The following is a 22,113-nucleotide window of genomic DNA, read 5'->3' on the forward strand; positions in this document are numbered from 1 at the left end:
GTATTAGCTGGGAGAAAGGTAGGGGTTTTCCCCCTACATCTGGTAAGGGTATCTGAAACAAGCCAAATTCTGGACATGTATCACAAATATCAATTTTGAAACTATTGAATCAAGACAGGCTTCAGCTCCTCTGGGGAAATCCTGTGAAAAATGAAAAACCACTATCAAAAATTCATAGTGTCATCTCACGCTAAAATCCTGTGATAGCTCATATTCTCTGTGCAGTGAAAAAAAAAATATTGTATTTTATTTATTTCCCATGTAGTAAAACCCAAAATTATCTCGTGCACCTACCTGTACATTATTGAAAATCATAAAAAAACTCACAGAATTCAAACATAAATGATAGTGATTTCTGTATAATTGATACAGTTTTAAAAGTACATAGAAACTCCAGTAAGTGCAACTGTTTAAGTTTTAGATGAAGTCTTCTCTAACCCGTCAGCCTCCTGTTTTAGTCAACTGCCTTCTCTCATCTTGCTTACCATGTCACCTTCTACAACTTAGATTCTTAGGGTTGCTCTGCATGTTGTTTCTCCACCATTCTTCCACTCTAATTCTTTAGGCTGTTGTTATTTCTGAAAAATAAAACATGTGACTTTAATTAACAAAAACTTCGTCCCCCACTTCCCTTGTGGAGTCCGGTCATTTAATTTTAAACTGTACTCACTGCTGCAGCCATTGCTGCTTGTAGTTTCAACTAGGTTGGCACCACACTCTGAAGAACTTGCCCTTGGAATGGAAACTTTCCTGACCATAAAAAACAAAAAGGAGACAACAGAGAGAGAGAGAGAAAAAAATAACACACAGAGTGAAAAATGGTATCAGGGAAGAGACAAATTAATTGAATGATTTTTCCATTGGAAAAAGTGACATGGATCTTTTCCAACCACTTTCTAGTTAATACTCATTAATACTCATTTTGAGAAGCATGTGTTTGAGGGAGAAGAACAGAGATCAGAGGGCAGTACAGCATTTGGAACTACATGGCTTCCCTCCTGAAGGTAATGTTCCTGTTTGTCTGATTTCTTAGGTCTTTATTTAAACAATTAGTAAATAGCACAGAATTATTTATCAATTCTCTTGGTGTTTGGAAATGATGTGTAATTTTCCACACTTTGTTGAAGAGAAGCAAATCTTGTAAATGGAGCTGATCATTTGCTGTCTAGTTCCCTTTCTTTTAATAGTAATCAGACATCTGCTCTCTTGAGAAGAGTCATGAGCTAGTCTCTGTTCTGTCCAGTTTGTGTCCTGTGGTGATGTAACTCCTCCACAAAGTCTGTTGTCTTGGACAGCTTAAATGGCTTTATTCCTAGACCCTGTTGTTTTGGCTGCCTGAGTTCTTGTTCATCAATATTACACTTACTTTACAGGTCATTTGGCATTTTAGAATGCATTTACAATGAAATATAGAAATTAACTGCAGATTTATTTTGGTTTTCCCTAGGGTTTCCTCTATTCCTCTGAACTATAAGCGTGGCATTTAGGCTTCTCTATTGCTTCTAAAGAAAAGCTGGCTTATGTGGCATCTCTTCTCCTCAGCAACCTTTCTTATTCTTCTTCCAGTAACCTAGGTGCAATATGTTTCTGGAGGAAGAAGACCAGATGGGCCTGGTCTGACAGGTGAATTGCTGGAAGCAGAATATGCCATTTGTTCCTCAGTAGCAGTAATAGCAGGGATTTTTTTGCACTTCCCTGTTTTGCCCACGTGAGAAGGACAGGCTTTATCAGCACTGTTTGTTGGGGAGGGTGGGGGATTGTTTCAAGATGGAGAGCGGCTAGATCTGTGCTTGCCCTGCCTCCATGTGCTCTGCATACTGGAAAAAATACATCATCAGCTGATAAAAATGTGATGACTCAGTTAAATGTAAAAGGAGAATTATTTCCCACTGTTCACCCAGAGCTTTCATGTGCAGCCCTGCTCTTTTATAGATTACTTTCACTGTAAGCTATGATTTAGTTTCATAAGCAGAGCAATGAAACCTCCACCCTTGTATGTTGAATGGATTTGTTTTTAGGGAGCATGGAATGCACTGGTCCTCAAATCTGCCCCAAACAGCCTGAGAGAAAGAAAGCTTGGAAAGGAAGGGAGGTGCGATGATACAGACAAGAAAATAGAGCACTGAGTTCTATATTCCCAACAATTTGATGTATAATTTTAGGAATTCAGTTTCCTTGTCCTGAACTTAAATCAGTATTTCCTCTCCTGCACCCCTCCAGATTACATTACTGTTTATACTAAAACCCCACTAGAACCCTCTGCTGAAAGAGCCATGGAAATGCTCACTAACACAGTATGAGGAAAAAGGCTCTCTGCCCTCTGATTGTGGATCAAATGTCTTTGTTAATGAAGTGGAATAGTGGAAACTTTAGCACAGTATGTCTCTTAACATTTTAAACTTAATCTGTCCTGTCAGGAGGCCAAGTCAAAGATGATGCAAACTCTCAGCTAACCCTTATAAGCCCCAGCTCCACCCTCTTCTAAGATATAGGTGATAGATGCAGTTTGAGAAAAAAGTCTGGATTAACGACAGCTCTTGGCAATAATGCTCATTCACTCAGCTGGAAAGAGACTGGTAGATTAAAGTATCCACTTGAGACTCCTCATGTTTTGGTCGCTTCAGCCAAGAGATAAGGACTTAGAGATGTAAAGTGTTTCATTTATAGATGAGTTCTCCAGCAGATGATCATCCTACATCAGCCTCTGAAGTGTAAAGGTAAGACAGTTTTAGCCAGTTAGGTATCTGCACTAAAGAAGTTGATAATAATTTTATGAGATTTCCCAAATTAGTCTGGTGTGTAAGATAGGGTTCAAAGGACAAGTATGTTATAACTGAGTTGTTGCCCTTTTTATTTTGCTAATAAAGAGGCACTACTGCTTGTTCTGCCAGTTAGGTAAAGAGTGAGTAAAGAGAAGTTGATGTTCTAACTGACTAATAAAAGAATTTTCACAGACCTGTCATTGCTGTCACTCTAAGCTTCTGTACTTGGACCATAAAACTCAATAGATTGTCTCCAGCTTTCCCCTAATTTTACTGTATGTGAAAGAAAAGGGATCTTTTAACACATTATTCTCGGAAGACGTTTTTTTCCTTTTCTCAGAGACAATTTTACTTCTAAAGAAATACTGTCTGTATCTCTGTGAGACTTGAATGAGTTTTTCTTAGGTTAGTTTAAGCTGTATTTTGTTCTAATAAGTTTACAGTAATTTGCAAATGTTTTTTAGTGAAAACCACTGTGGCATTCCATGGCTAAGCAAGATTAATTTAATTAAAATTGCTAATCTGGGGGGTGTCCTTTACAACAAGGGTTTTTTTTTTATACCAACTGTTTTATCCAATGCTCTCTATCTCTTCTAAATACATTCAGCTATGGGAGAAGCTGGCATTCAGTGGGTTTCCATGACAGCAGCTGAGGTAAAACTAGACCAGCTATTCCAAAGGTCGCTCATTGAAAGGCACAGATCTGAAAAGTTGATTTGGCAATGTGACCGTGGGAGCACAAAGAACAGAATTGCAAGAACCTTTGGTTATCATAACCAAGGAGAAATGCAGTATAGGAGGAAAGATTCTGCAAGTCTGTGATGGTAAAGAATTACAGGGGCTATAAGGTGCCTTACAGAGACATAGAGATGCATAAACATATTATTGGTATATGGTAAAATGAGTTCTTCCAAAAAGTGCTGTACTCTAAAAATAAAGAGGGCACACAGGTGCAAAATAAAGAGGGCATTGCAAGTGAAGATGATGCATTTGTTTGGGTTTGGTGTAAGTGTAGTGATATATGCATCAAGTAGTTGCCTCATCCCAGCAACTCTTTATGTGTTTTCATTCCAAGTCCTAACATGTCTAAAATGCTACTAAAACCAACCCTGCAGCACTTGCATTTGCTGTCTGGCACTGACATTTGTCTTCTACTCAAACCTGGATCGTCCTGGACAAATTAGTTAGCTCTCTGAGTTGTCCTAAATGCTAGTAAACATCTACCTGGAAGTATTCTTCAATTGCATTCTTTCCTTAGTTTCCCTTTTTAGACTGGGAGTGGTATAGAAGAATTAGGAGCTAATGGCACCAGCTGCTTCAGTTACCAATTCAGTAGGAACAGTTTCTGATCCCTAAGCACTTTGCTAATTTACTTCTACTTCTCAGTCTTTGGACAACATAAGGTAGACTAATGTTTTAAAATGTTAGCACTAACTCTAGATGGACTGTAAAATCTCAGATAGGGGTGTATTTTTCACAAAGCAGCTGTAAGTAAGAGCTTATCAATGACACTGAGAAAACTTCAAGCCAGGAAGTAAATATTACAAGCAACAAGTTGAGACATCCCCTTTCGTTATGCTGAATAACCATACAACCTTATGGATAATTCATTACATACTTTTACATTCAAATAATTAGTACATGATTGCCAGAAGAAATTTCTACTTGATTGAACAGCTTCAGCCTTATGAATCACTTTTACCTGCAAAGGAAGTAGAATGCTCCAATTACAAGAACTCCTAGAAGAAGAAGGGAAGCCAAGAAAGCTGCAAACAGGTCACCTTTTGTTTGGGATTTGATGCTGGGCAGCAAAACTTCCTCACAACGAGCTCCTGTGTAATTCTCAATACACCTGGGAAACCAAGTTGGATTTGGATTAGATGGTAGCTTGTCATCTACGATGAAAAGCACAAAAGGCTTCTTCTGGGTAGAGAACTCGTTATGACTCAATTCAAAAGTTATATTTGCTTCACAGCAAGTTTTGTTACAGAATTTCCTCTCACCTGGTATTTCTGGAACAAAGGGAATTAGGCATGTTGGGCATCAAGTTTACATTCTGATCCATACTGCTTTTATATATTAAGTTTAATATACTCATCACTGACAGATTTAATTAATTAAGCCTACTTCTTTAGTGTTAACTGTCATCCCACTGATTCTCACACAGTAGTCATGCTTTCCCTGTTTAAGGTAACTTTCCGGCTTCCTTTGTTGAAGACAGTAGTGTCAGCTAAAGAGATCAAGGAAATGAGAATTCATTGAGATACAGTACAGCTTAAACTGTGAAAGTAGTTTATGCAGTGTAATAATTCATGCCAGAACATGTTACATGCTAGGTGAATAACCCCCTCTTGGAGAGACCTACGTAGAAATCTTCTCTACTATGCTTATTTTATGTGTTGAGCTTCTGAAAACTTCTTCTGAAGAAAGTCTTAAAACAAATATGGTATTTTACCATGGTAAAATGGTATGATATTTTATTAAAAATAAATAAAATCAATGGCTTAGTAATTAATATTCAGCCAAAAATAGTAGGTTGAAGCTAAACTAATCTTCATTTGTTATGTATTTTGCACTTATTCTGCTAAGTTTTCTTAAGGAATTGATTTCATTACAGAAAATGGAAAGCACTTCTTTCAATATCTAGATTCTGTGTGTATTTTTTATATATGTAAATTTGCTTCTCTCTATTTGTATTGCTAAAGATCTTGCTCCTTCTTGCTATTTTTGGCACTGAAGTCGTAATAATCTGTGACATAAGCAATTTCAGGCTCCAGCTGAGAAAAATGGGCTAAACTCTGCAACATCCTTGAGATTCTCAAATGGCAGCTGCAAGGTATAATTTCAGATGAGGGGTAAGAAGGTGGAGAGGGAAGGAACTGCCAAAAAAGAAGTATGTTTAACATATATAACTAGGACCAAAGGGTCCCTTTGAGTTTTCCGACATGATGCCTGATGTGACTCCCACGACGCTTTCTGTAAGTTATGGACCAGTATTTCAGTACTGCTGGCCTCAACCACTGCACAAACAGTTACTACCCTTTAAATTCTTTGTCTTGGGAAATAGAGAAGATTTAGACACTAAAAAAAGACATCTAATTATCATCATATATTAAAGCTATGCAACTGATCAAACAGACAGCATTTACTAAGGACAATCTGAGGCTTTTCAAAGTCATGATGTTTCACTGCTGGGAGAAGCAAGGGTAGGCAGACTGCTCTGATTGCTTGAGATAATGTTCCAGATATTTATTCTAAGTGTAGTGGCTTTTCAGTGGCCTATTTCTGAAATACTGTAGAATACTTTAAGAATAGAAGTGTAGTTTGAGTGGGGCATTGTTCTCTAGCAAGTGAGAGAGAAATGCTTTGGAGAGCTGAATAGAGTAACAGGGAAAGAAAATGGAATAAGAAATTCATAGGAGTATTCTTGAATAGCAATGAAAACTGGAGAATAATGCAAGGCTAAAATGATACAGGAAGAAAAAAGTAGGTTTTGGCATCAAATTAAGGCTCATGGAAAAGTTCTAAAGAATGAGTGTAAAGTCAGTAGCCTAAAAAGCAGAATACAGCAGGAGGAAGACAAGACAGTCATAGCTGCAGAGAGCTGCAGAGAGGATCAGGTAAAGGGTAAGGGTTACTGAATGCTGTGATACAGGAGAGTGGAGTGAGTTGGTGTGAACAGTGCATGGAAGCTGTATTCATGTTCAGCAAAGACAGTGAGGAAAACATTGGGAATGTGTTGACAGCACAGCAAAAGGGTCACTGAGATCGTAGCACTTCTACAAAACAGAAAACAGAACCAGATGCTTAAGGTGGTCACAAGTCTTTAAGAGGGAAAACAGCTTGAAGGCCTAAGATGGTAAGGGTAAAACTATAGTGATATGAATCCAAGGTTATAGCAAAAAAGGAAAAAACCTATACTAAAGAAGCACATGCCAAACTTAAGACATCCTGGATGTTGAACCTATTAATTCTGCATGGTTGTAACAAAAACAAGTTGTAGAAATATGACTAGCTAGTTTGATAGTATCTGTTTATCTGTGAGCAATGTGTTAGGGATTACAAAACTACTCATCCACTTTCTCTGCGCTGGCCTGTTGACACACTTGCTGAAAGTGATTCCGTGCTATCTAGAAAATGCTGTCATGTAACCTAAAAATTATGTAGGTTTTCATAGAAACAGGAAAATTAAGATGAGGTATCTTTGGGTTACATTTAAGTAATAAAATTATAGCTGATGTGACCAAGCTGTGCTACAGTTGCAGCATTTCTGAAAATCCAGATGTCCAGATACTGGTTTGAACAAGCTTTTATGAAGTCACCTTTCCTGATGTACAAATAGGTAAAGGCCTATGTTAAAGATAGAAGCAACTGATGCTTTAAGACAACCAGGAAATGTTTCTTCTGCAAGTCCTTTGCTAAAATAGGTGAGAAAGAAACTAAGCATACTTCAGTAATTAGCAGTGGAATTTCTCAGAAGACCTGCTTATCCTGTTGCACTAGCACAGCTCCAATAATTTGAGTGGAGTTGCATATGCAGTGACTGCAAGCAAGACAGAAATGCAGTCTGTGACACGCACATGGGCTGTGAACACAGCCCAGAATGATGGTGTCTGTGTAGTGTCTCCTGGAGGCAGGCAGCCTTCCTATACACAGCCTTAAAAGCCAGCAGCAACTCAGTTTATGGACGCCTAGAAGTAGCGCACGAGTTAAGAGCAGTTGTTGACATGGCAGGCACTGGTGTACCTGCACCTGAATGAGCAAAGCCCAGAGGAGCCCGGTGCAGGCTGCAGTAAGGAGGAGCTGCACTCATCGAGTTTGTGCTCCCTGGCCAGGGGTTGCTGTTGCACATCACCTGCATGCTGTTACCCTGCTGTTGCTGCTCCTGCCCCGTGCTGCCTTTAAACGGCCCTACTATGCAGCATTCCAGAGCTGATTTTTCAAATGGAAAAAAGGGTCTTTCCCCCTCTAAGAAAATTGAATTTCTAATTCAGAGTTGAAAGACAGCAGCCTTCAATGTTTGAGGAAAATCTGTGACTAAAACCTCCCATTTTCAGCTGGCATCCAGATCTCTGCTCTCCTAGATGTGTGTGCACACACATGCACACACGCCCACACCTCTTGTCAGATGAGATGAGGCAGCCTTAACTGTTGTATACAAATGTCCTATAGGAGCTCCAGACAAAACACTAGCATATGGAAAGAAACCCATAGGATCTTTCAGCACAGGGTATTAATCCTGTCAGCATCAATGCAAGGTGGAAGAAAATAGACTGCATTGGATAAGATGTCAGGAGATGACCAGCAGGTCTGCAATTACATTGACCCTTTACAATCTGATTAGTAACTAAAACATAGCAGCCCTGCAGTAACACGGGCACTGCTGCTGTCTCCTTCCAGATGCTGTTTGCTGGACAGTGCAAATGATCCTATGGCACTGGGACTTAGTAAGAAGGTAAAGTTTCTTTCTTTGCCAGACTCTAAGGTGGGCACCATAAGGAAGTATCTGATAGACTGTAAAAGTAGGAAGTAGAATTTGAGTCAAATACACACACAGGTTCTCACTGCTTTGCATTATACTATCAGGGTGTTGACTTCAGTTTTCATTCAGTCTTCCTTCAGTCAGGAAAATTTTGGATACTTGGTATAAATACTACTTCCATGTAAATACAAAGCTCTGGGCAGAAAGAGACGAGAAATTATCTGCTTGTCAATGCAATTCAGATTACATGGCTGATAACTTCAACATCATCTTCAGTCTGTAGCAGACTCCTAGAAGTTGTCCTAGTACATTCAGTCTAAGAACATCTAGTAAGGATGAAAAAGAATTTAGAGCCAAAGCGAGTAAGCAATGACAAAGTTAATTGGACACCTAAGCAGCTTTTTAAAAAGTTTGGCATTTAGAGAAGTTTCAAAACGGTTACTCTCTATACACAGAGAGTAAAATACAGTGCTCCCACTGGAGAGAGGTTGAAAGAATGGGTTATTCTTCCCTAAAAGAATGGCTTCTTCTCCCCTCCCTTAGCTATGTGTTTGTCTGGGAAGGTTCCCCTATCTGGCAGTTATATTAACTCAGATTGCTGATACTTTTCAGACACATAAGAGAGTGTTGCATTTTATATTTTATGTCCCATTAAAAAAAAATCTTAATTCTTGACTCCTTTTAGCTATACTTTTGGTGTGAATTCTAACTTTTGTTACTTCCTTTCAAGCCAAAAGCAGAAATGAAAAATACTAATTGGACAGTTTGATTTCAGAAGAGCCTGAGGTACATTAAAGTGTATTTTTGGAGGCAGAGAATGAAGAAAAGCCCAAATGACTGGGAAGCCCCTCCCTGGCAACTCACAGGGTGCATATTCTGAAGGCTGAGAGCACAGCAAGTGTATGACTTGTGGGGATGTCTGAAATGGGGAATTGAAAGGCCCATGGCAGAGAGTCAGGCGAGGAGGGAATATACAGAAAACGGCAGAAGGAGCTTGCATGGGATTTGCTGGATTATCATAGGAGAGGTGGGGGAGAGATTCCATTAGGATGGAAGCAAAGGAAGGGAAAAAGGAAGAAATATCTTTGAAGATACACAGGAGTTTCAGGGAGGAGATTTGTGAGGTCTGCCTGTGTCTCTTGCAATACTTAGCCCTCAGCAGAGTGGGATCCCTGTCCCAAAATGAGAGCATTCACTGTTGATTTCTGTGTGTACTGCCCTCTGAAGCAGAGCTCTGTGCATCTTGTCTTATACCATCTGTATTTTGCTTGAAATACAGAAAGAATGCTCTCAGAAATCTGCCAAGTGTAAGAAAAAATGGGAGTACCAGAGCTTCCCCTCAGAAACCAAAATCTTCACTTAATTCTGCAGTGCATTAATTAATGATTATGGGACAGCTGTGCATCAGGTGCTGAGGCAAACAGCTTTCCACCTTGTGTTTTATGATGCACCTGAGGCAGCTGCCTTTCCATCCTCCTCTGTCCTGCTTATTTATTTAGTTCCCTGCCTGTTTATTTAGTTCATTTGAGCGTTCCTGGGTTTGGAGCTCATCTGGTTTATGGTGACAGGTGTGCTTTTTACTGCTGAGAACATGAACTCCTTGTTTGGGAAAGCAGGGACGGAAGATGGCAGCTGAGCAACCACATTTTTAATGCATGTCAGCTGTATTTAAAATCTGCTACTGCTGCACATGGAGTGGGGGGTCAACTAATGTTCAACAGATATTAAATCTCTGCCTTGCATATATCTATTTCTGAACGATTAAAAACACCCCTGAAATTCCAAAGGTAAAAAGCAGTTCTTCATTTTTAGCATGCTACAAAACACATATTTCTAAAGAATGATGCATGTTTCTTAGTCACATGGTGAAATTACTTCCAATGATGTTGCATAGGGTAACTCTGCTGAGCACAACACATTTGTGTGACCAAGTACCATGTCAAGGCAAATGTGTTTTAAGGTATTTTTACAGTTTGCTAGTCTGTTCTTTCTCCATCTCCTCCTTTTAATTAAGAATCATTCAGCCCTTGATTCTAAAAGTGATTTGAGTTTTCTTTCAGTAGGACATGATCATTTGAGAACACTGGGGAGCTTTGGGTGGGATTTGGCAGAAACCTTCATCAAAGAAACTGCGCAACTGTGTGATGATGCCAGTCATGAAGTTCCAAAGCACCAAATATTTTCTGAATTCTGCTGAATAGTGATGCATTTTTTCTGTTGTTTCTATTCACATCACTGCTGATTACTCAGATATCTGTGTGTAAACAAAACCTTTCTCATCTATAATTAGCCTTCTCTGACTGATTAAGGAACATGCTTAGAATGAGGATGTGCTTAAATAGAATGCTGCTATTTAAACCCATCTAACTTCATAATCAACCACTAGATACAGAAAAAATAGTTGACAATTTAAATGCTGTAAGATTGCCTGAGTATAACAAAAATGTTCTTAAGATGTTACTTTTCTGCTTCAGCAGATTATAAAATCCTATAGTACCCAAATTGGAAATTACTTCATTTGGAGCTGTTAAAGTGGAAATTATCTATGCTGACTAGTTTGTGCTCCTGAAGGATGAATTTTTCTAGGTATTTGTTACTTCATATTTATAGTCATTGCATTGAATATATCTTTCTTGTTACACAGTCCAGCAGTAGTTGAGAGGGTGCTTTGAAATTGTGTAACTGCTGCTCTTTAGTTTAACCATTCATTTTCATTTATGTACAATAATACAGAATTCCTTCTAGAAAAAAAACCAAAACCCATGTGTTTCAAAATGTTTTACTTTTTTTGTGTAGTATTCATTTTATATTGCATAAGCTTGCAAGGTTTAGCACGTAGAATAAATCGTCATACAGCACTTCAGGGCTTTAATCTCACTTCTGGATCTGATTCACTGTGACACTGAACAATGACAGTGATATGCTGTGTACATTTTTCAATGAGCATTTACCACAAAATTGCCTCTTTTCTCCCTGTCTGACTAAATGAGTTTATGTGCTTGAGTTTAAGTATTTAGACTGAACTGACCCAAACAAAATGAAGTAATACTTTAATTAGGCATTTAATAGGCAAGATGTTGTTTCCTTCTTCAACTTTTTTATCCAGTTATCATTAGTTATAGCTCAGGGCGGAAGAGGAAACAGAAGTTGCCATGGAAGAAAAAAGATACTATCCTTAAGTGTATCTAATATTTGTCTGAATGCCTATTTTTTAATTAAGCAAACCCACTAAGTCAACCATAATTTATTTTGATGAATGATAACTCAGAATTAGTAAATGCAGGACCATGAAAAGTGACAGTTTTATTTAGCATCTTATGTCTTGTTAAACCAGAGAATAAAAAGATAGGGCAGTATTTATGCAGGGAATGTATCCACATGCAAAACCAGGAACTGCTTCTTTTCCTGTTTGCTACATGGGCTTCAGCAGGAAGAATGGTTCTGTTATGGAGTGGTGTAAGAAGGATCTGTATTTGCTGCCTTGATGTTTTTTTATCAAGTAGTCTTTGGCTGTCACTATAAAGCTGCTCTTTGAGTATTTCAGCACGATTCAAAGAGCACAGTAAGTCTTGAATTACATTCTTTTTCCCCCTTAAAAGACTATATTATTTTTTGTGTCTCTGCATTTTGTTCAGGTGAGGCCATTTTATATTACAAAGATTTTTGCAATAGAATTAATTTGTAAGAAAAACTGTACTTTGCCTTTCTGAATGCCTTTCCCACAGTCTATTCCATGAGGCAAAGGGTATTTTGTTCTTTCTGTATTGTAATGAGGAAATATGGCTCTAATTATAGATATAATCCTGACTGCATACGTAACTGAATACTGTTCCACCTGACAAGCAAGTATACACCAAATATACACGTTTATTTTTCTCATACTGCTATGTCTCTGTGAACTAGGTAAGTAATAGGTAATTGGTATTTTCTTTTAGATAACGCTTTAGCAGTGATTCCTTAAAGAGGGAAAATGGAGAAATAGTCTTTTAGACAGCTACTGTCCAATACTTAGACAAACAAACTAGTTTCACTGACCTGCAGAATGGACTGGATACAGTAGGAATCATATAACAAATCCCTCCATTTAGACAAAAAGATCCATAACTGGTGCCACAGAGTTCTTCATGATCTTAAAAATAAGACCAAAACAAACACTGAGAAAAACAGACTTCAAACCAAATAAACACAAAAGTAAATTACCACACAAACGAAACCAGCCTATGAGCAAAAAAGGTATAGGTCTTGCCTTCCAAGCCAGCAACACAGAGCACAGTTTTGCAGAACAGTTTCATGTAACAATTTGCAGAAAAGGTCAAAAATTTATCACCGTATCAGACACGAAATAGCTAAATTAGATGAATAAATCAAGCTCTCCCTTGCAGTGAGAAATTCTCCATTACTTCCTTTGCCTTTCATGACCACTCAGCATAGTGAGTACAGTGCTTCGCATGATGACCTGTGTGAAGCCTGGCTTGTCCTATTCCAGAGGCACAAAGTACCTTTAGCTTAACTAGCTCCTGCAATGGAGTCAGTCAGTCCAGATGCACCCAGTGCCAGCTCGGGGCCAGGACATTCTGGGACTGCTCTGGGCTGCACAAAAGCTGAACTGCAGCACACTGGGACACCCCCACCTTTCCCCACCCCAATCCTCAGTGGCCACACCAGGGCACAGCCTGCAAGCACGCACTTACCTACAGGATTGCTGGCTACAATATCATTTCCACAGATCTCAAAAAGGCTTTTTCCTAACCCAGTAGGCTTCTTAGATGAATTCTTAATGTGTTAAACATAATTAGGCATTCTAAAAACACCCCAAATACAGAACACTAATGTTGGCACTTGTAGCAGCACTTGTCCATTTTGTGCTTAAAAAGCACATCTAACTGTACCACTTCACTCTTCCTGAAAGCAGTCTAAAATTGGAAGTTGGACTGAATATGTTTATGACACATTTAATGCATCAGTAACTCATTTAATATATATATGCATCTAATATTGTTATATATTTCTTCCATCTTATGAAACCACAGTATCTCAATCAAAACAAAAATAGACCAGTCTTCTGATATCACAGGGGTGACAGTCATGTGTTAACCTCACACTTTAGGTGTTCTTGCTGTTATTTCTCCCAGAAGTTCTGAAAACCAGAATTCTGCTGTGTCACTATTTATGTAGAGAAGACATGTTCTATACATAGCATAGAGTTAAGAGGAATAAAGATTTTAGTTTTCTTATTTGTCCTTCAAGAAAAAGAGTTAGGGTTTCCCTTTATTCCTGCAGAAAAAAAAAAAAAAAGTAACAGGTGTGGCTGTAAGACATTCTACCCTAGAGAGACCTTCTACAACTTCTTATCTAAAATAAGCCAGGCTTTTCTAAGAGTGGCAGAAATGCTCAGCTACTTCTACCTCTGTGCAACAAAACCATTGTGCATCCTGCTGTCCTCCAGGCCAGCTCTACTAATTCTACTCTCCCTTCTTTTCCTACATTCTTCCCTTTCTATGAGAGCATATTGATTAGAAGTGTGAGTAAAGTCCTTACATTATTTTAAGATGAAGACAGTTATACCCCAGGGCCCAAGAGGAATTCAGTTTCATGTTCCTGTTACCAAAGTGCCAGCATCCAAATGGTAACTGGACCTTCTTGCCTGTGGGCAGATAAATTAGGAAGCTGGAGGAGGGCAGAAGACAGGCTGGAAAGATTGTTCATTTTTGACCTCGTTGCACAGAAAATGTGTGTTCTGTCCTACCTTGTTAGAAGTTAAATGGAAATTTATTTTAACTCTGAAGCTTTCTGTGCTTGTCTGCTAGCAATTCATTTACTGCAAGTTCACAATTTAAAAACTTGTTAAATTATTTTGTATGGGTAACTGTACAATTGCAATAGGAATAAAATGGGAACGGGAGAAAACAAGGAGGTTTTTAAACAAGAACTACACCTTAGTTGCTTTTAGTCTATTCAAACGTAACAGTGGACCTCCCGTGAGCTTGTAATTCAGTCGAAGGCTACATCCTTCCTTAAATGAAGAGAGGGCACTGAACACATCAACAGTGTATCCAAATATCTGTACAATTTTAAGAATCAAGTGCGAAAAACAAAACTCTCAACTTCGACCTCATCTCAACTCCGTTAAGTGTCTGAGGGAGGTAACTGTTGAAATTCTAGCAGACAGAAAAGTAAGATGATAGAAGGCAGGCCCTGCAGAAAAATGCTTTTGAACAGCTCATGGAAAGGTTTCAAAGCAATTCTCAGATTTGTTCGCCTCCTTAAAATCCTTCCTCGCTGGTTCTATTTCTTCATCTTTATGCAGAAATAGAGGTGTCTCACACTGGCACAGGGGCAGACTACTGAAGAATGCCAAATGCCTCGAGTCATTCAGGCCTTGGAACATCTGGGAGAATGAACACCGTTAAGGTGTGATCTTTGTATCAAGCACCAGCTCTGCAGCCCAAGCAGACGTTTCTGTTCTGGCAAAATACCTCAGGCACTTTCTCTTGGGTCTATTAGAGAAAAGTGACAGAGGTGGAGAGAAATAACAAAAAGTGCCTAGGAAACCTTTGAAACCTTTTTGATTGTAATTACAGACAATTTTTCTATAGGCCTTCTTTCTAGAGATAGACTTTTCTTCCAATACTAAGGAGAAAATGGTTACCTTAATTTTAGCAGTAATGAGAAACTTGAAAAAACCTCTATGTCCACCTTGATCACGTACCCCTTTTTTCCATCCAGTTGTGCTTTTCATTAATTCTATCTTGTGTTTTAGTACTTTGCTACTAGTTAGTAAAACTATCTGAGTAATACAGTGTAATATAGATGTTAGAATTATGAAAGACAGTCAAAGAAATTCAGGAAGCTTTAACTCTAGGAAAAATATTACTAACAAATTGTAATTTGCTACAATACAAAAACAGGTATTATTGTACTCCACACCTATGATATTGAAATGCAGCAGCTTGCTGCAGATTTCATAGTTACAGTTCTGTATTTGTAGAGAGGAAAGTGTGAAAGCACCAGTTTATCCCTTTAAATAAATAGTCAATGATGCAAAAGAGTATACTGGAGAATCAGAAGGGGTTCAATACAAGCCAAAACCCAATTACATTAGCATTGGTGAATGTGTTATGATTTTTCATGAGGTGAGTCAATACATTATATTAATCTAAAAATGCAAATTGTATGCTTTGAAAGTCAAATGTGTAATACAGTCAGACTCCATAATGAAGACAGAAAAGTTTAACAAGTCAAGAGATGATGGCCAATTAAAAAATACAAAAGATTTAGCTTTGAAATTAATAGAACTCTATCAATGTATGTTGCACATAACATATAAGTATGTATTTTGACAACACCTTCTATGTGAGAGATTAAAGAGAAGTAGGACACAAAAGTTACTTCTTAAAAAAGTTGGATTTTGGTGGAACAAGTGAAGAGGAATAAAATGAGGCTGTTCTTTCTAATGCTAGGCTGAATACTTAAAACTGACTGAGGTAATAGCAGCCTCTAAATACACTTATTCTTAATTATTATTTTTGAGGACATGCAGGTGTCCTGGTTTCAGCTGGGATAGAGTCAATCTTCTTCCTAGTAGCTGGTACAGTGCTGTGTCCCTAAACTGTCTCGTCTGTTTGCATTAAAACTTTTTAACCTGACTGTCCTGACTATGAAAAAAAAAAACAAATGCAGGCTCAATACCATCTTAACCCCAAAGAGCCAGCCAGCCTTGATAATTCACATGTTGACTCAGCTGTCTTGCCTAAAACAGAGGCTAAAATACTAGATTGCCAACACAGAAAAGGAAGAGAGAGGAGTGGGAAATGTTGGCAGAAGGTCAAAGGGGGCTGATGCATGCTTCCTCACTTGTAAGCAACTTTGGACTGCACGCTAACAATCACAAATTGAAATATGAGGATTGATCAAAGCCAACACCTCCTCGCAGGATTTGCACCACTGGCTGGTAAACTCTAGTGAGGGATGGCATCTCTGCAGAGCAGTTGTGACAACCCCAGTGGCAGCTATCAAAATCAATGCCATTTTAATGAACTCTAATTATATAGGTCTATATATCCAAGTAAAGACTTGGAAGAAATTACCTGTTCGCATATTATTCCAACAACAATTTTTGTTCTTGGTCAGAGGCAACAGCACCTAAAGACAAACATGTAAATTAAGCATATAATTTTTGAACCTGCTGTCTTTTTCCCCTGAAGAAATAGCTACTGGAATGCAACTTTCAGTGTTTCCGCTAAGACATCTGTTGCACTCTAACAGCAATGTACTGTTATATGTAAGTTCCATTGAGTCACAGTTAATGGCAAACGTTCAAGTCTGCTGTCAAGTTCAGTGAATCCCTGAAGGCAGAGTAAAACTAAATTCAGACTAAAGCATGTTTAAACAATGAATACTTTTCAAAAACTGTCATGCTTATTCAGAATTGTAATACCTGATGCATTTAGGCAGTCTGATTGATTCTGGCTAGCTAATTAGGTTGACACTTGCACCTTGAAAGGCAGTGCACACAACTGAATCATTCCTCAGACTGCTAATTAGTCAGGTAAATCCTGGTGGTAGAATTCTTCCATTCCACAAAAAAGAACTTTCTAATTTGTCATTTCTCAGAGTGAATATGCGTTTCACTTGAGTGTTCCTCGTGTCTGGATGTCAGGTGAAATTAGTAATATAAGCTATGAATTTTTAGAACTTGTACAATGATTTTTAAAATCTACAATAGAAACCCTCTGCCTGGACAGAAACCAATGTTCACTTGACATTGCTAAAAGAAATTACTTACTCTGTAGACACGCCAACTCTATAAACATCTATCCTAGCTATATTCTGTTTTCTTGTTAGGTATAGCCAAGGTTTACTGTACCAAGTAGGTTACTGAAAAAGTCTAACATAATTTTCTCATGTTTGCTCTTTCTGTCTTCAGAGTGTATGCAAAGTAAATATTTAAGCGACTTGTCCTATACTGGAAGCAAGATTTTTTTTTTTTTTAACCATTAAATGATCAAATAAAATAAATTATCAGCTTTATGAGAAATAGTTGCCTATACTGCAGCTTTAACTAACAGCTGACTTTCTGTAGAGGCCCATTTCAAAAGGTGTAATGAATCCGTACTTACTTTATAAGTAGGTGGTTCTGGTTTTCATGGGACCTCAGGTGGCTTCTCTAGCTTTTTAACTGTCCAGCCCATAGAAGACAATCTGAACTGGCAGTTCCCTGTGACACTGGGCTGTAACAGCAAGGTCCCCACCCAAAGGCGTCCTCTTGAGCTGGCTCACAGCTACACTTTGCTCTGTGTACAGAACCAAGAACAATTAGCACAGCATGTGGCACGGAGAAACAAATGAACAGGGGTCACTTCAGAACTAAAATCTCGTTTTCAAAAGAAATAAATCATCCTGGAGATTCGTTTTCCTAGCAGCCAAGATCTGGATTCTATATGTGCTGTTAAAAAGGTTTCCAGTTTACACACTGTGGGTGAGGTTACAACAAAGACAAACACGTGTACAGGGGCCAAGTACAGAACAGGGTAACACCCCATCATGCCCACAGGATTACTTGCATATTTTTCTAGGGTTACCAGTACTAGAGTTTATTGCTGAATTCAAAATACTCACATAACGTTGTACATATAAATTGTATCATACATATATTTTACACTGGCATCAAAAATCTGATTTAAATTTGTGCTTTATTGGAGCAAGTAGTCTTTGTTCATTTAGTTTCCCTTTTCACAGAAAGCTCCACAAAATTGTATAATATCCAATAACTCTCATAAAATAAAAGCAGGATACATAAGCTAAATTTCATGACTAGCTCCTGTGCTAGATTTAATTAGGATATGAATCCTTGAATTGACAAAACAGCTTGAGTTTTGCTACTGCCAAAAGGAGATCTCGCATCAGCTCTCCGTCACCTTACTGTCAGTATGTACCTCCATACCTCTGGTGCTGCTCCTGGTCTAAGTTTAACTTTTTCAGAAGATGCTTAAATCTAATCACGTGGTAGAAAATCCCTTAGGGGAAGCTGATGGTTTTCTACTGCACCAGTGTGTTAAATGGATGTGCTATGCAACTCATCAGCTCTTGGGACTAGGACTAATTGTTCCATGTAAGACAAATTGTTTATAAGCTGAGTGTAGAGAGCGAGACAGCTTGAGGAAGGCTGTGGGACTACTAATTATTTATTTTCAAAATTTGTTGCCTGTGTATTCAAGGAAATGGGGGGTGACAAAGGGAGGGAGTGAAAAGACTTCCTCGTCAACGGGAAAGCATAACTTTATTTTTTACGTGCTGATAATGAGTATCACAATATGGGTCTAAAGATGGTTTTTTAAAGAGGTGTTGCTGACAGCATTCACAGCTTTGACTTTTTTAAGATTGAAAAGTACATCATTAGGTAATCATGTATTTAGATGTTTTTCTCTGAGGTGTTGCACCCTGAACAGAAGTTCAAGTATGTATCAGTGTTCTAAAAAGAGTAAACTGGACTCTCTATCTCATTAGAAAAGAAGATGATATATTTAAAGAAAAGGAAGCACTGCAGCAGAAATTGTTGCTAAATTTGATTGTAACTCATGGCTGTGTGTGTGTACTGAGTTCATCCTAGAAACATAAAGATCACCTGTGCACCTTTCTTGCACTTTCCAAACTGAGTCTTCCTCTAGATGCAGATATAGCCTATGCTAACAGAAACTAAAAATTCAATTGTATGAATGCTCAAATGTTTAACTTCCATGTGTCTTTGGGGTTTGTGAAATGTTACTTTATATATCCAGTTAAGAGTATTTTAATCTGAAATTTAAAATATAGCCTGTTTTGCTCTGTGCCAGCTTGTTGAAAAATCTTATCAGTTCTACCCTTTTCCCCTCATCTTTGTCATCTAAACTGATATTAAGAATAGTAATGCATTGTTTGAAATACTTATACATGAGAGTGAGGTCACCTGTGTATACTGAGATATATTGGAACAAGTCTTGAACGTGTTAGATTTGTCTTTAAAAAATGAACCTGTCTGCTTTACTCCCCATCTATTTAAATCAGAATCTGTATTGCCTCTTGGTTTTGTGTACTTCTACTGGTTAGCTGGCCTAAGCATCCACAGTACCTGTAAGTCAGTCTTAGTGAGCACAGGCAGATAAAAACCAAGCACTGAATAATGATCTGGGCTTTGGTTTATGGATCTTTGCTATTCAAACACTCTTAAAATTAATCTCTATATAAATGTTCCCCTAAATTAAAGAAGATAGTTTCAGTCATGTGGGTATTTCAAATATACCTTGTTTGTACATTTAGATTAAGTTACACCTTACGGCTGTCTTTGAGAATAGGATTTTACTGCACTATGTATTCTTTCTAAAAATCAAAAAAGGTAAAATCTCATTCTGCCCCAATATTGAGCTTAAATATTTGTGTCATGAAAACAATGAAGGGGAAAATTTTTTTAATTGCTTATTATGCTGATTAAATATAAATTTCCTTCTGAGATGTCCTTGATACCTGTCAAGCAGTCTGTAGTCTACACCTTGTATTTTCTCCAAAAGCCAGGAACTGTCCTGAAGTCTTGTTAAAAAGAGTTTTTTCTCACCTGGGTATAACTTCTCATACCTTCAGTGTCAGAAGCTCATAACTGATCTGAGCACAGAAAATCACCAGGCATCAGAAAAAATCCATCAAACTGCCTGAAACTGATGCCTTGTGAAGGCTGGCCTAGAACAGAGGCCAGACGGAGCTAAAGAATAAAGCAGGGATTTATTAAAAGACCTCCATGGATCCTCCTTGGGCAGTACAGAAGCCCAGCCAGGGCTGCGCCCAAGATGAACCAAAATGGACAACTGGTCATGAAGTCTCACTTTTGTAAGTTCTGGTCCATTTGCATATTGGAGTTAATTGTCCAACTACAGCTTTAGGTTATGAAGTCCCATCCTGCTTGTTTTTCTCTCTTCAGTCCACGTTGTTTGTGCTCTTGGGCCTGAAGTTTGGATCGGTTGTTCTTGGTCCCAAGCTAGGAAAGGAATTGTTTTGTCTCCCTGCTCTGTGAAGAGAGCTCACCATCCCTTAGTATCAAGCTCAGAACTACACACAAAAGCAGTACAGAACCCGAAAAATAGAACAGCTAAAAACTAAGGCATCAAAACAAATGAGGATCTCTATAAAGAAGAATTGCAGGTGAGATAACAAATCTGAGTAAGAGCAATGTTTTACTCAAATTTACACACTGGAACTTTGATTTAGGATGGGATAAGCACAATATCAGGAAATTCTGACAAAAGACAGAAAGCTAATGCAGATGACAAATAACTCACAAATCTCAGTGTGCTTTGGTTGACAGGGTAATTTTTTTTTAATAGTTCTTCAAAATTCTTTCCATGGCAGTTTTTCTAAAATGACAACAAATGGCTGAGTCCTCTTACATTAGAAATCCCTACAGCAAAAATTTAGGTTTACATTTTCATTTTTACCCACTACAGTATGTCTAGGATTAATTAGACACTAAAACAGGGGGTAAAGCTCTTGTCATAGCGTTGAAATTGAAATTTGAGACATTACAGTGAATTTCAGGGAAAACTTTCCATCGCCAAAATTTCCTAAGCAGCTTGCAAACAACTGCAAATTTCCATCTGAAACCAGTTCTAATGTACGAGATATTCATACAGGCATTGGCAAAGCCACAAAGTTCAGGCTTCTGTCCAATGTAACTACTGTAGTCACACCACAGATTTGCAATTTTGAGAGAAGAGATTCCAGTTTTAAGCTTGTGTATGCTTGTGTGAGGGGAATTATTAAATCTTACAAGACCCTTGCATTAAAAAAAAAAAATCACTATCAGTCTTGGAAAACGACCCCCACCACTACCCTATGATTTTGTATAAGTATTGTGGCACTTTTGCTTCCAAGTTTCATCCCTAACTCTTGTAAGAAATCAACTGAAATGAACGCAAATTAAAGTTTGTCTCTGCATGGTTAATTTTTATGCATACCTCAGTGGCAGATGTAGTGTTCCTCATAACGTCAGCTCTCAAATGGCAATAATCTCAGATCCAGCAATCAGAACTCAAAATATCCATATTACAGGTTATCATACGAGGAGACAGTTTAGCACATGGTGACACAATAAAATAGACCAGTGCCACTTAAACAATCTTGAGTTACTAAAAATCGATGTCATAGGAGTTTAGATATTTACTTTATGTGGCAGTCATCAGGAACCAAGTGTAACCAGTCTTCATAAGAATGATTTTGATTTTTTTAAAATTCATCCAGCACTAATAGCTGGTTGCTGCTAACAGCAGCTGTTCCAGAACACAGGGGAGATAAATGTCAAACCCTGAATTTCAGTCTCTTTTGTTTTGTCCATTTAAAGCACCGACGTTCTTAACCTTGGGGTGTTTTACTTCATTTTTTTCTCTTTTTTTTTTTTTTTTTTTCGTGCACTTAATTTTGTATTGAGTTAATTTGTTCTACTTAAACCACGGCTTACCGCAGCAAGCGGGTACTCCCAGCTCTGCTGGTGCAACCTTTCCCAGGCACGCACAGCTCAATCTGCTGGACCAACGTAATCCCTAATCCGCGTGGTGTAATCCTGCAGCCGCTCGCTCCGGCGCCGTTATGCAACCCCGGCCTCTGGGCAACGGAGCGGAGCCGGCTGAGCGCGGCGCCCGTTGCGGACGTGCCGCAGCGGCCGGGGGTTGCCGGGGGGTGCCGGGGGTGCCGGGGGCTGCCGGGGGTCGCGGGGTGCCGGGGGTTGCGGGGGTCGCGGGGGTCGCGGGCTCCCGGCCGGTGCGGGCGGCGGGCGCGGCGCGGGGGTCGCGGCGAGGGGGCGTGGCCGGGGGGGGCGTGGCCGGGGCCGCTCGCGCCCGCCGGCCCCGT

At 38.8% G+C, this 22,113-nt stretch overlaps 1 protein-coding gene across 1 annotated transcript; it reads right to left on the reverse strand.

The window, feature by feature from the left end:
• Window positions 1–339: 339 nt before the first annotated feature.
• On the reverse strand, window positions 340–21,961 carry NRG4 (neuregulin 4). Its single transcript, XM_053988223.1, has 7 exons — window positions 21,725–21,961; window positions 17,364–17,537; window positions 16,332–16,386; window positions 12,280–12,373; window positions 4,465–4,614; window positions 671–750; window positions 340–578 (listed from the first exon to the last, which is right to left on the reverse strand). The coding sequence occupies exons 3-7, from the start codon at window positions 16,339–16,341 to the stop codon at window positions 562–564; spliced, it is 351 nt and encodes a 116-aa protein (XP_053844198.1). The 5' UTR covers window positions 16,342–16,386; window positions 17,364–17,537; window positions 21,725–21,961; the 3' UTR covers window positions 340–561.
• Between the last annotated feature and the right edge of the window lie 152 nt (window positions 21,962–22,113).

This window comes from Vidua macroura, chromosome 12 (assembly GCF_024509145.1).
Source record: "Vidua macroura isolate BioBank_ID:100142 chromosome 12, ASM2450914v1, whole genome shotgun sequence".
NCBI lineage: Eukaryota > Metazoa > Chordata > Aves > Passeriformes > Viduidae > Vidua > Vidua macroura.

What these genes read in the sequence shown, in the direction of transcription:
- NRG4 (XM_053988223.1), bottom strand. An exon ending in GTATCCAGTCCATTCTGCAG is followed by an intron (nt 4,615 to 12,279) that starts GTCAGTGAAACT and finishes TTGGTTTCCCAG; the next exon opens with GTGTATTGAGAATTACACAG. An exon ending in GCATTCTACTTCCTTTGCAG is followed by an intron (nt 751 to 4,464) that starts GTAAAAGTGATT and finishes TTTTATGGTCAG; the next exon opens with GAAAGTTTCCATTCCAAGGG.